This window comes from Phodopus roborovskii, unplaced genomic scaffold (assembly GCF_943737965.1).
Source record: "Phodopus roborovskii unplaced genomic scaffold, PHOROB, whole genome shotgun sequence".
Classification (NCBI taxonomy): domain Eukaryota; kingdom Metazoa; phylum Chordata; class Mammalia; order Rodentia; family Cricetidae; genus Phodopus; species Phodopus roborovskii.
In genome coordinates this window covers 28,489-42,889 of record NW_026125051.1, presented here as the reverse complement: position 1 = coordinate 42,889, position 14,401 = coordinate 28,489, and the positions used below count along the sequence as shown (strand labels likewise).

Genomic DNA, 14,401 nt, shown 5'->3' with positions numbered 1-14,401 from the left:
GGGGGGCTACTTTGTTTCTTTACCTCATTGTTTAGCTTGTTTATTTTATGTAGGATTTTTTTTTGCCCTTTTCCTATACTAATATGAATATGTTTGATAGAAAAATAGCTTTAAAATGGAGTCACTTGGCAAAGATCTGAGCTTGGTTTAAAAAATTACTGTAAACTAGCAACATATATTTGTAGAGTACAGATGTGATTTATGACCATGAGATAAAAATTAAGTCAAGTCGGTCAACATACAGTCTGAAATATCTTTTTTGGTGAGGTCACTTTAAAGTCTTACTCTCTCAGACATTTTGAAGTGTGTAATACCCCGGTAACTGTGTTCACCGCCTTGCACAACAGCGCTCAAAACACAACACAACACAGCAAAATATTTTTGTCTAAAGTTTTTATACTCTTGGACCATCATCGCCATTTTGCTCTGCTTTTTAAAGCTGAAATTTGTTATTTTAATTCTATTTAATTATTAACTATAACATAGAAACATAAATATGATGCCATGTTACACTTAAACAGATATGTATTGTTTGAATCGCATTAGACTTCCACAGTGAACACTTTCCGGGTCCTTCTATCCCTTGAAGCGTACCCTGTTGTTTGCAGCTGTCCCCACACCATGCAGCTGCACCAGCACCTCTGCCCCGGATCAAGCTTCCCCATCCTGTCTCGCCTCCTGCTCTTTCAAGCCTCAGAGCTCAACCTTGGAGCCCGTTTTCTTGGTCCGTTCATCAGTTGGTGGTCCTGTTTCCATCCCTTGGCTGTTGTGAACAGTGAGGTGCTATCAGGTGCCAAGTTAGCCGACTGCCCTCCTCTCCTGCGGCTGTGCGTTTGGAATGGAATGGCTTCTTCTGTCAGTTCTGCTTTTCATTTCCCATGTAATCTTTGTGCTGTTTTCCTCGAAGGCTGCACTAATTTCTATTTCATCAAGGCTATCCTCCATCAGCAGTGTACAAAGCTGTCCTCCGTCAACAAGGTAGCCTTTCCTTCCCCGAATCTTTACTACTACCACTAACTGTCTGTAATCTTCTTGGTAACAGTTTTCCTTACTAGAGTGAGGTGAACCCTCACTGTGGTATTTTGCTGCTTTTGTTAAACGTGTGTGTGTGTGTGTGTGTGTGTGTGTGTAAATAGGTAAATAGGTGTGTGTAAATAGACATCTTTTGGGAGTTGGTTCTTTCTGTCTGTCCTGTGTGATGTACCTGATGTCCCTGGTACTCAAACTCAGGCCTTGACACAAAATACCTTTGCCGTCTGAGCCATCTTGCTGGCCTCCTCATTATTGTTTTGACTGGAATATTCCTGATTGCTATATTGACTATTTTTTTTTTCTCATTGATCATTTGTGTATCTTCTTGAGAAATAAGTCTACTACCCCCATTTTTTAATTACAGGTTTTTTTTTTTTTTTTTTTTTTTTTTTTTTTTTTGGTTTGCTTGTTTTATTTTTCTGTCTAGTTCTTTAGTTTCTTGTATATTTTGGATTTTAAGCCCTTGTCAGATGTATGATTTGAAATATTCTTTTCTCCTATGGTGTATATAGTTTTTTTTTTTTTTTTTTTTTAACTCTTTCGGGGGTGAAGGCTGCCACTCAGCTCCCAAATAATCCACTGTAACTTATTCTTTCTTCTAAATGCCTGGCCTTAGCTTGGCTTGTTTCTAGCCAGCTTTCCTTAACTTAGTTATCAGGTGAACCTTTACCTCCCGGCTTTTGTCTTTCTCTATTCTATATGCCTTTCTTCCCTTCCTGTTCCGATGCTTGCTGGGTAGCTGGGTGGCTGCCCCGAGGTCCACCTCACTCCTCCCTCTTCTGTTTTTCTCCTATTTATTCTCTCTGCTGGCAGCCCCACCCATCCCTCTCCTGCCTAGATACTGGCCGTTCAGCTCTTCATTAGACCCATCAGGTGTTTTAGACAGGCAAAGCATCGCAGCTTCACAGAGTTAAGCAAATACAACATTAAAGAGTGCAGCGCATCATTGCGTCATTAAACAAATATTCCACAGCTGAAACGAATGTAGTATATCTTAATATTCTACAGTAGTAGGCGCCTTTCTTTATTCAGTTGGTTGTTTCCCTTTCCACGCAGAAGCTTTTAAATTTGATGTAATTTGGTTTGTCTGTTTTTGCTTTTATTGCTTGTGGTTTTGTGGTCCAATCCCCAAAGTTTTTGTGTATACCAGTTTGTCCTTCCCTCCTGTTTTCTCATTTTACAGCCTCTGCCTTATATTTAAAGAATCCATTTTCAGCTGTCCTTGCCACACATGCTTATGCTGTTTTCCCCAGTGCAGTTTCTTTAGGAGAGTGTGCTTTTCCTGTCCTGTGTTGCCAGCACCTCTGCTGAAACCCATTTGTATTCGGTCTCACCTGTCTGTTTCTGAATTTGACTTCTGCAGATTCTACCGACTTTATTACTGTGGCTTTGTAGTGTGGTTAGGCTTTTTCTTTTTTGCTCATACTTGCTGTAGCTTTTTAGGGTGTGTGTGTGTGTGTGTGTGTGTGTGTGTATGTTTCCATGGAAACTTCAAGGTTGGTTCTTTCTATTTCTGTTCTTTTTAAATGACTTTGGAACTTCGCTGTGAATTGCAATGACCCTGAATTATGCTCCTTCAATCCAACACTGGACGTCTTTCCCATTGTTTGTGTATCCTTTGATGTTTTTCATCATCAACTTAGTTTTCAGCAGGAACACATCTTTCTTTTCCTCCATTAAATTTATCCCCAAGTGCTCTGAGTTGTATTGTTGTTTTGATGCAAATAGGATAGTCTCTGGATTCCTGCTTTGAGCAGTTCATTGGTAGTATACAGAAATCCTGTGGGGTTTGTGTGTTGGTTTTATATCTTGCAAATTCACTACATCCATTTGGTAATCTCTCTCTCTCTCTCCTTCCGCACTGGTGTGTGTGTGTGTGTGTGTAACCTTATGTGCTTTCTACATATATATTTGCATTGTATTGTCAGTAAGCAGCGATGACTTTAGTCCTTCTTTTCATGTTTGGATGCCTTGCCTCACTACTCTGGCAAGGACTTCCAACATTATGCTGAATCACAATGGCAAGACCGAAATCCTTTACTCGTGTGTGTGATGTATCCTAAAAGCTTTCTGTCTTGTTTGCATGTGTGCGTCCTCGGGTGCTGTGTACAGGGGCTACAGAGGCCAGAGATTGTGTTGGGTGTACTCCTCCATCGTTCTCTACTTGTTCTGCCAAGGCTGTGTCCTACTCAGAACCTAAAGCTTGTGTCTCCTCTGCACTGGTAGTCAGCAAACCCAGTGTTCCTCCTGTCTCCTCCTGTCTCACCACACCCAGACCTGGGCTCTCAGTGTTTGCAGATACCTGGCTTGTTACATGGGTTGGTTCATATGATTGCAGAGCAAGCACCCTTAACCGTGGGGCCATCTCTCTAGATGCTCACTGTCTAGTTAAACACCTTTGAGTTAGCTATAGTAGCCTAAGACTATCGGCAGTAAAAGCCGATTAGCAACAACAACAAAAATATAGATTAACTTTTACCCTCCTGTCTTTCCACTCATCTTACTGTTTCTTGTTAGAGATAATGCAGGGTACAAAAACTTTGAGCCTAACTATGTAATCGAGTGTCTTCTTTTCAGGTGGTTTTTCTTATATGGTACATGTTAACTGCTGATAAGAATTGATGTAATTTACCCTAAAGCACCTTTGATTATTAAGTTGGGATGTGAATATTTGGTCGTGCTATGGTGGATTTAAAATCTGTTCATTGTGTGCAGGGCTAACCATTTCACTCTCTCCCTGCCTTCCCTTGTGATCTGCCTAGATTGCCACTGAGGAGCCACTGAATCCCATTAAACAAGATGTAAAGAATGGACAGCTACGCTATGTACCAAATATCTTCCCTCACAAGGGCTATATATGGAATTACGGGGCCCTCCCTCAGGTAACATCCCTGTTACAATGGTAAACTTTTATGCCTTCTAAAGAAATCCCCATAAGTCCTGTCTGCTCCCTGAATTTAGATTGGTTCCTAGAGCATACCAGTTTCAGAGATTTGTGACTTAAAAGTTTTTAACTTGGCATTCAATTGTACCAGTAAACTACTTCAAACCATATATAGTCATCCCTCAGGTTCTTGGAGTCTGGCATGTAGAAGATTGACAGTTGACATTTAAGCACATCTCTTTTTTGTAGGCTTAGCTGTTGTCAATGAACAGTTCTGAGCAAATTTTATCTAGCCATTCCTTTCATATGCTCTTATATACCTTTCTACACGACTGGATGCATTTTATTTTTGATAAATCTAACAGGTGAATTGAGTTACATTACTTACAGAACCCACCGTTGTAAATCTGGAATTGTGACTGGGAAACGAGGAAGTCAAGGCGTGAGTGATGGCAAGTCCTCGTTCCGATGTGGGCCATGTTGCCACTCTTGACCCCTTTTACTGACCTCCCAATTTCCTCACCCTCTGAAGTAGCAACTCTTCCTGATTATTCAGTGAGCAAGACTCAGTATATCAGCTCCAAAGTCTGGGTTTTGGAAACAGAGAACCGGTTTTTCTTTATGATCGTAAGCCCTATGAGCTGTGTGGAAATTTGATGTTTGTAATTTTATGTACTAATTTTCAATTACATGAAAACTTACACGGGGGACTGTGTCCCATTAGATAAACACTCACATGAAAAGAACGGAAAATTGTCCTTTGTAGAGCCGGTTTCCCTCTGATGTAGCCGGACTACCCACTTGGATGCACTCTGGTACTCTTGAAATGATGGCTAGAAATGAGAGTGTACGCTCAAGTCGTGAGGGCAGTTGTCTTCACTTCTTAGGTCTCTACAGAGAAGATTCTGTGGAACCTAACAGGGAAAGGTTAAAAAACACAGGTCCATGGAGCTTAGGGGATTGTGGAAGAGGAGGATGTGGGTGAAAGGAAGGCCAAAGAAGCTACCTATTGGGGGCAAAAGCAGAGACAGGCCAAGTTGAGCAGTTCGGGAACAAACTAGTGTTCATTTCTTGAGCTGCTTCTTAAGGGCGATTTGCTAGAGGCAAGGGTATGAAAAGATGGGAGTAGGCATGAGGTCGGGCAGAGTAACGGGAGACCGAGTGGGTAGGCTCGAGAGCCTGGCTGTCACATCAGCACTGTGACCTTGACATGGCCTGCCTCTCTTCATCTGTAGAGGACACGGACATGTACTGCGCGTGGCTGTGCTGAGGGGCTGCCTGGGGAGTTTCATTAGACTAGGGTGTGATGGACAGCACCCGTTTTCAGTAGCAGTTATTTTTATCTTAACGATTAGTGCTTGGTACAGCGGTCCTCAGCCTTCCTAACGCTTCCACCCTTTAACACAGTTCTTCATGTTGTGGTGATTCGCCCTCCCCCCCAACCATAACATTATTTTCGTCGCTACTTTGTAACTGTAATTTTGCTACTGTTGTGAAGCCTAATACAAATACTTTTGGAGATAGGAAGCTTGGCAAGGGGGTGCACAATCCACAGGTTGAGAGCCACAGGATTAGAGCAATTGACAGCTAAGTCACTGGTTACAATGTGGCACAGTTGGCTCTACTGACTGGTACTGATTCTATTTATTTTGTTAAGAATAACAATGAAGCAAATCTGGGCATGGCAGCCCACACCTGCAACTTCAGTATTTCTGAGGCTGAGGCAAGAGGGTTATTGCCAGTTTGAAGCCTGCCTAGGTTATATATAATTAGGCCTGGTCTCAACTCCACACCCCACCCACCCTGCTAGAATTAACAAAGGAACCAAATGCAAGTCTGCTAATGAGAAGGGGTGATGACTGAAGCCGAGAGGACCTTCTGTGCTGCTCTGTGTGTGTGTGTGTGAACTTTCAGGGTGTTCTTACCTGCCCGGGTCTAGTCTGTGAGGTACAGTTGTTCATTCTTTCATTCTTTTTGTGTGTGGAGGGGTATTTTTGAGACAGGGTTTTTCTCTATAGCTCGGGCTGGCCTGAAACTCACTCTGTAGACCAGACTGGCCTTACACTCAGAGATCCACCTACCTCTGCCTCCCAATTCTGGGATTAAAGGCGTGTCCTTTCTTAATTCAACTGAATTAAACTGGAGCCTGCCCCTAATTTACTGTGTACTGTGCACTCTCCCTTGCCTAATTTGCATACTCCAATCAGCATCTAAAATGCTGTTTTAGAAATCAAGATCTGGCTAGCACTTGGGAGGCAGAGGCAGGGGGATCTCTGTCAGTTTGAGGCTAGCCTGATCTACAATCAGAGTTGTAGGACAGCCAGTCCAATGACAACAAAGTCTGGTAATGTTTCCTCATACAAGAACCTTTGAGTGGTTTTGTATCGGTAGGAGACTAAAGGCTGAAGCTCTTAGCCTGCCCCTTGCCATGTGACTCTAAGACTCACTGGAAGGTCCCTCCTTCCCCACTTCTGTCCCTGTGGGTCCTCTGGTGTCCCCGATCTCTGGCCCCCACAGTCCCTCTTCACTCGTCACACAGTCACTGGTGCCTATTTTCCAGGGACCGTTCTTGCTATGAGGACAGGGGTAAAGGTGATAAGAATCCCCCAAGAACTTTTATTCCAGACAGAAAGTCAGACAGTAAACACAACAGTGTAGTGTGTGTGTGTGTGTGTGTGTGTGTGTGTGTGTGTGTGCTTCATTATATACAGCTTCACTAAAGATTGCATATATTTGTTATCTCCCACATAAAAATAACTTCATGCGATTTTTTTTTTTTTTAAAGCTGGTTATTGATCAGACAGCTTTTAGAGGGAAAACCAATTAATTACTGGTCCCTTTGTGATGCTGTATCCATCTTTCCTCGGTGTCCTCCTTCCTTCTCCTCTCTCTTCTTTATTCCCAGCCCTCCCTTCAGCTGACTCCTTTTCCAGCACGCCCAGCTCACTAACTGGAATGTTTGCTCTAGTCCAAGCCTTTGTGATGTCTCTCAAGCTGTAAATCTTTCACCCTGCCTCATGAACTTTACTGTTCACACGAGTTACTCCCTCCTGTTCTAAATGCCCACCAAATTATAACTGACTGTAAGTTATCTTGTTTACTGTCAGTTTCTTGAAGGTAGAATGCAGACTTCATTAGCTCAGGAATTCTGTTTTATTGGTGGTTATATTTCAGTGGACCAGTTTAATTCTTGATACCCTGAATTGGTGATCAGTAATTTTGCATTCTTTTCATGAGGCTCACGGAAAATACCTTCCTCAGTCTGCCCAAGTCCTAGGATTACAGGAATGTAGCACTGTGTACAACAGTAAACGTTTTGGGGTGAATAAGTTAGTGATGTCATTGCGGGGGTGTTTGCCTCATGGTACATGTTTTAGTATTTCCTTGCTGTGATAAAACACCAAGACTAAAATGCAAGCTGGGGAGAGAAGGGTTCATTTGACTTACACTTCTGTGTTGCTGTTTGCTATTGAAGGAAGTCAAGGCAGGAAGTCACAACTGGGCGGGAGCCTGGAGGCAGGAGCTGATGCAGAAGCCATGGAGGGAGGAGGGATGCTGCTTACTGGCTTGCTTCCCCTGGCTTGCTCAACGCACTTCCTTTCTTTTGAAAATATTTTTATTGATTCTGTGTATTTCACATTAGCCATCCCTGCCCCGCTTGTCCCCCTTGTCCCCTTGCATCAACCCTCTGTGCTTGCAACCTCCCCCAGAAAACAAAACAAACGTTCTCAGTGTGGAAGCTGCGGTGGGTGTAGTGAGTCATGCAGCAAACCCTTTCGTGTGCTGCTGAGTCTTGGTCTGGCCTGAGGCCTCTCACTTCAGCTGTGCTATTGGTAATGGGTCTTCTCTGAGACCTCTTTTAGCTATCCCTGTTGTCTGTGCCATGGAATTCCTGCAGGTCTGGGTCTTCGGGTCCGGCCCCCTCACATGCTCCTACAGTTCAAAGGTCAGGTGGATGTTGGGGTGAGCCAACTCGTAGCCCTGACTCTGGGCCTGGGTGGTAGTTGGGTTGGTCAGCCCACCAGCTTTCCCTCACCTGGGTGAACTCACCCAGTGCAGCAGATAGCAAGGATCGGCGGGTGAGGGTGGGGGAGGGGGTGGGGGTGGGGGCAGTTCTGCTCTCACGCACCTGGGTTCATCTCATCTCCCCTCGCCAGGGCCAGCTCTGCTGTTTAGCCCAGACAAGGTGCAGGGCCCACTTTCCCAATCATTGCAGGGAGCATATGGAGGTGTGTTATGTGTCTTTCTGTCTATCTGTCTGTCTGTCTGTTTGTCTGTGGTCTCCTACTCTCATGCCCTCAGGGCTGGCTCAGCTGCCCGCCCACCACCAGGATCAGCTCGACTTTGCTGCCTGGGTGAGGTGCAGGTTCTGCTCCCCCCCCCCACATAGGCGGTGAGGGGGTGTGAGGAAGGGGGAGGTGTTCTCTCCCTCACCCACATCTAGACCTCTTGCATATCACACCCCCCCACACCCCATCAATAGGGTCAGCCCTACTGGGCTACTCTGGTGAGGTGCAGGGCCTGTGGCCTGTTCTCCCAAGTGCTGCATGCAGCCAGTGAGGGGCCGAGCCAACTTTGTGTGACTCTATCCTCACCGCTTTCAGTGGTAACTGGAGTCACAGACATCAACGCAGACTATGGCTGCAGCAGGGACATGGCCCGTGGCAGCAGCCCAAGCCTGGATGACACCACACCCTGGCCCTTAATTCAGCCTGCTTTCATATAAAACTAAGGACTGCACTGCTAGCCCACACTGGGCTGGGCCCTCCCCCATTGATCACTATTGGAGAAAATGCCTTACAGCTGCATCTCATGGAGCCATTTCCTCAACGGAGCCTCCTTCCTCTCTAATGAGTCTAGCCTGTGTCAAATGGACACACAGAATACCAACCAGTCCAGCACATGTGGATATTAAGTTCATCTGGTCACCTACATTTTGTCTTGGTTGAGCAGAACATTTGTTAAGAACAGTTACCAAGCCAACTGCTTAGAAGGACATTTAAGCAGAACACTAAGTAGAAATGTTATCATCAGTGAGGTTGTGACTCATCAATATGACATCATCATCTTAGACCTCTAGCTCTCTATGGTCTCCCATGAAGTGTTTTCCTCCGACTTTGACTCGGACTTGAATAAAAGTCATCTTCCACACTTACATTTACGTTTACCCACATCTACCAGGGTCATTCCAGTAATCCCTTTCTCTAAGTACATATTTAGAACACTTGCATAGATAATACGAAAAGAGTCTCACTTTAAAATTCAGCCTTCAGTCTGAATACAGTATTGACATGTTCATTATTTTAAACTCCCTTACAAATTTGAGTCATTGACCACAGACATTAAGTAAATGGTGGTGTTTGTTATATTTAGAGCCTGAGAAAAGAGATCAGATCTCTCTAGGCTTGTTTATATTCATTTGTATGATCTTGACTCCTACCTGGAAAGGCTATTGTAATGAAGGGGGTGGTCTAGGGTGAGCTCTGTAGATGGTTCTTAACAATGTTAGCTCAGCAATTCGGCTGTTGCCGCTGATGCTACTGACGATGATAAAGGCGATAGACTGTTGATCCAGTATGATCTCAGTTGAGATGAGTAGCTCTCACTAGCTCTAATTTGGAGCTAAGAACCGTAGACGATCAACAAGAACTTGCCAAAACCCACCTGTGTGGACAGCTGTTTCTTTTTGTTTTCAATGTTTTTCAGAGAACATAGTGATAAAAGGATATTTATTGGTTGATAGAGATTGTAAAGTAATGATCTCCAATTCCTGTTCAAAGCCAGGATTTATTTCAGGCTATGTCAATATGTATTATGATTTCATATTTGTAGATTTATAATTATTTCTTAATATGTTGCTTGTGGCTTTCTGTTATCCTTTTCTTGGTCTCATGCTAAGATTTTTTTATTTTTAGATTATGTACTAGATCCATAGTTCCCAACTTGTGGGTTGCAACTCCTTTGATGGTCAAATGACCCTTTCACAGGGGTCGCCTAAGACCATCTGAAAACAGGTATTTACATTATGATTCATAACAGTAGCAAAATTATGTTATGGTTGGGGGTCACCACAATGTGAGGTACTACATTAAAGAGTCTTACCATCAGGAAGGTTGAGAACCACTATACTAGAGAGGCATTTGTGAATCAAATTGTGAGTTATATGCCCATTCTGCTCTACCAAATATTCTCAGATTAGTCATATAATAAGTTGTAACAATTTATACTCTTACGAACATTATATAGGGTTCCAGGTGAGCAATAGCCTAGCTACTATTTTGGGTTATCAAATCTCTGAATTCTGTGAAATAGTGTTGAAACGTACTTTTACTTTGTGGTTCTCAGATTAACAACTTTTCTTAAATGTGTAAATCACCCATATTTATTTTTTCTCTAATCATCTGTTTATGTCTTTAGCTCACTTAGTCCTGTTTGCCTTTTTTTCTTACTTAGTTCAAGAGTTCCAATGTTCCCCTCTTTATACTTCACCGGTCTGAGCCTTTTCCTTTTCTCTGCCCTGTTATGCACCTAAACTTCCACTAGAGGGCAGTCTCAAAGTTTTACATTGTTCAGTTTCCTCATCTGTTAAATGTTAAAAGTGACACTACTTAATGTACAAATTTTGGAACACAACTAAAGCCTGAAGATGTGAAATACTAAAGGCAGAAATGTGTGTGTGTTGTGTCTGCTGATATGGAAGATTGTGAAGAAACGACCCTAATATTAACAGCATTGAATGGCTTAAGAATATTTCATTATATTTTTAATTACTCAACATTAGAAACTAAGTTGATAGATAATAATGAAAGTAGTGAGGCGAGTTCAGTCAGCCAATCAACAAACAGAACAATTCTCCAAGGGGCTAGAGAGATAGTCCAGTGATTAGGAACACTAGTGCTCTTGCAGGTGACCCAGGTTCCCTTCCCAGCATGCACACGATGGCCATAGTCATCTGTAACTCCAGTTCTAAGGGATTCAGTGCCCTGTTCCGGCCTCCACAGCCACCAGGCAGAAGTGTGGTGTATATGTATACGTGCATACAAGCATTCATACACATGAAACAAATAAATCTAAAAAAAGGAAAAAAAATTCCCCAAAGCCTTATTGCGTGCATGTTATGAGAAGACACCTTTGCCTCAAAATAAGAGACAAGGGCTGTAGAGATGGGCAGCTGTTAGAGGCTCAGCTCACAACCAAGGTGACAACATTAGCAAAGAGTTTCTTAACTAATTATGCTTAATTAATTAATGTTGCTCTCTATAGGCTAGGTCATCCCATCAATCTGTGCGCTTCCTATTCACTGGTGGTATGCATGGAGATTATGAGTAGACACTAACGATCAGGACTCCGGATGACAAGTATCCGAACGTTACCTTACTCGTGTCATTCTTTATATAGTTGAAGAAACTGAGGTCTGGGTGTTTAATCAGAGCTGTTGTGGTATGTAGCTGTCTTCTTTTGGCCAGCATGACTTCCTGTTCAATCCATGGAAATGGAGTTCATGCCTTAGGAAAGAGGAAACTAACTCATGGGTATTTTTGACTTTATGGTCTAGATCAGTGATTTCAGTTCGGTTCTGTGTTGGTTCCTCTGCACATGGAGACAAATGTTACACCACTTATTAACACAGCACTCTCTCGCTTACTGAGCCTTATTGGGATATTTTGTTGATGATCTAACAAATAAAGCTTGCCTGAAGATCAGAGCGCAGAGCTAGCCACACTAGTTAGCCATAGGGGCCAGGCAGTGGTGGCACCCATTTTTAATCCCAGCACTTGGGAGAAAAAGGTAGATGATCTCTGTGAGTTCAAGGCCACCCTAGGCTACATGAAATTGATCTAGTCTAAAAAAAGAAACAGAGCCAAGTGGTGGTGGCTCACACCGTTAATCTCATACTTGGGACTCACACATCTTTTATCCCAGCTAAGGAAGTGGAGACAGGAAGGGATATGGTTGGATGGAGAGAGGGATATAAGGCAGGGCAGGCAGTCTGAGGACAGGATTTTGTCTGAGCATTGCTAGAGGTAAGGACTCTCCAGTGGTTGGTGGCTCTGCTTCTCTGATCCTTCAGCTTTCACCCCCTGATAGCTGACTCTGAGAATTTGTGCAACAGAGAGAGCCTGCCCTATTGATGGATACTCAGTATCCAGCCTTGTGCGTGGATCCAAATGCCTGGTAAGCAGCAATAGGAAAGATGCAGAAGCGATGGGAGGACTAGGAGAGAACGGAGCTACTGCAGGAAGCACAGACATTTGTCAGAGTAAGGAAGAACATGTCAAGAAGGGAACTGGGAGGCGGAACTTGCTGTTCTTGCTGAAATGTGAGCATCGTAACTTCTGATTCACACCATGGATTCTAACCCTGACTCTGCTACTTAGAGATTCGGTGAGCTTTGACCCCTGTAAACCATTTCAGTTTATTTGTATTATGGGATGGATAATTATTCCTCACAAGGTGTGTGTGTGTGTGTGTGTGTGTGTGTGTGTTAGACAGTATCTCTCATCTATGGCCGGTACATAAGGTTATATTGATTGTTATTCTAGGTTTTTTGGTTTTAGTAGGTTTAGTAGTGGGACATACTTGCTGGGCCTGATTTTTTGTTGTTGTGTTTTGTTATTTGTTTTGTTTTTAAAAGTAAAGATGGGTCAGTAGATGTATTATAGTTAAGGTTAGAAGGAAAATACTGTTTTTTTTTTTTTTTTTTTTTTTTTCTGGGGTTACTTGTAAATAAGTGCAGTTTTAGTTACCTTCATAAAATAGAGAAAGTAAACTTGGATAATGTAAATGCCGGGATGTCAGTGGCTGAATCTTGAGATGGAAGTTTCTCATCCCTTCTAATGCCAATTTAAGACAATTCATTTTAGGCCATTTCTATAGTTTGATTCAGAGTCAAGCTTCTGGGAAGAGATGGTGCCTGGGAGAGATTTTAAATTGACAGCAAATGCCCATTACATTATTCATCTCCAAAACTGTGGCATATAATTTATAGCCAATAGGTTATCATCTTCCCAGTAGACCCAAGAGCTGACTTATTTGCATGATTTTTGTCAGGAGCCTGAAATTTAATGACAAAGGTTCAGACGTTTTTAAGGGAGGAAAATGGACAGAGATGGGTTGGTTTTTCCGCACTGGAGTAAACCATGCCTTCTGGAGGGAAAGCTGTTTCTAGCTTAGGAGACCCTTAACCAATAGGAAGTTCATTTCAGATGTGGAAAGCGAGGCTGGGAGACTGCCACCACGTCAGGTGTAGCAGTGAGTGACAGGGCCATGGCTGAGACCGTCGTGTCGGCAGAAAGAGAGAAACAGCGAAACCCTGAGGTTTGTGAGTGTGAATTTAGCCGCTGACTAGGCTTGGAAGATGAATATTCTGAAAATGCTACCCACTTTCAGATGTGATGACACAGATTAGAGACAGAGAGTAGAAGGGCTGTAAACCTGTTGATGATTATGATGCCTGAGGGTGTATCTTGGACTGCTGTTAGCACGGAGCCTGCGTGGGTAACCTCGGCTCATTTTCCCTTTGAGTCATGGCTAGTTATAAAACGTCACGGTCATTGGAAAGGTTAGCATATATATCCCACAGTGAGTGTTACCCTACATTTCTGCCTCAGTTTTGATTGTTTTTTGTTTTGTTCTGTTTTTTAGACCTGGGAAGACCCTTATCAGAAAGATAAGACCACAAACTGCTGTGGAGACAACGATCCCATTGACGTTTGTGAAATAGGCTCAAAGGTTTGTCCTACAGACTGCCTTAGTCCTCACGTGTGCTTGCTTTATTCTCGTCATAAAACTTCCTTTTGGCCTCTAGCTCTTCTACTCGGAGTCTGAATGTGCTCGTTCCCCTGATGTTGAGACTCTTCCTATACCCTCACTGCTTTTTCCCAGGTCCCGCCTTGGTGAGCCACGCAGGGCAGGTGAAAGCCAGCCGACATCTGGTTCTGATTCCGTCTGTGACACAGCTGCCTTCCTGTGTGCCTTGTCTAGCGCTGCTCTTATGTCAGAGCAGCAGAGCTGAGGAGGTCTTGTAACAGGGACTGGAAGGCCTTCAGGGTTTGCTTCTGACATTTATTGGGAGTTTGTCAAGCTCTGACTTCAGCTTCCGTGTCATTGTCTAGTCAGAGAGTTCAGTACTGATGGGAACCAACTGCCCGAGCTGGGGAAGCGGCTCCCGGGGTAAAATGCATGACTAGAGAGTGTTCATTCAGATCCCCAGACCCCAGGGGGAAGCCAAGCACGGTGACACACCTGTAATGCCATTCCTGGACAGGAAAGGACATGCAGGTGCCTGGACCTTGCTGGCCAGCTAGCTAGGTCTGTTTGGCGAAGTTCCAGGTAGCCTAAGGAATGACCCTGGAGATTATCCTCTGACCACAGGCATGTATGTCTGCACTTGCACATGTGTCTACAGATGCACACACATACACATGAAAAAGCAAAACCCCTCCCCCGTTTTCTTTCCATATCTGCTTCCAGGCTGCCAAGTCC

At 43.6% G+C, this 14,401-nt stretch overlaps 1 protein-coding gene across 1 annotated transcript in view; it reads left to right on the top strand.

Annotated features, from left to right (window-relative positions):
- Window positions 1-14,401, top strand: part of LOC127218107 (inorganic pyrophosphatase 2, mitochondrial-like) — a 58,142-nt gene that overhangs the window by 19,999 nt on the left and 23,742 nt on the right. The window contains 2 exon segments of the mRNA XM_051179143.1: window positions 3,795-3,914; window positions 13,562-13,648. Coding sequence (XP_051035100.1) covers window positions 3,795-3,914; window positions 13,562-13,648 — 207 coding nt within the window.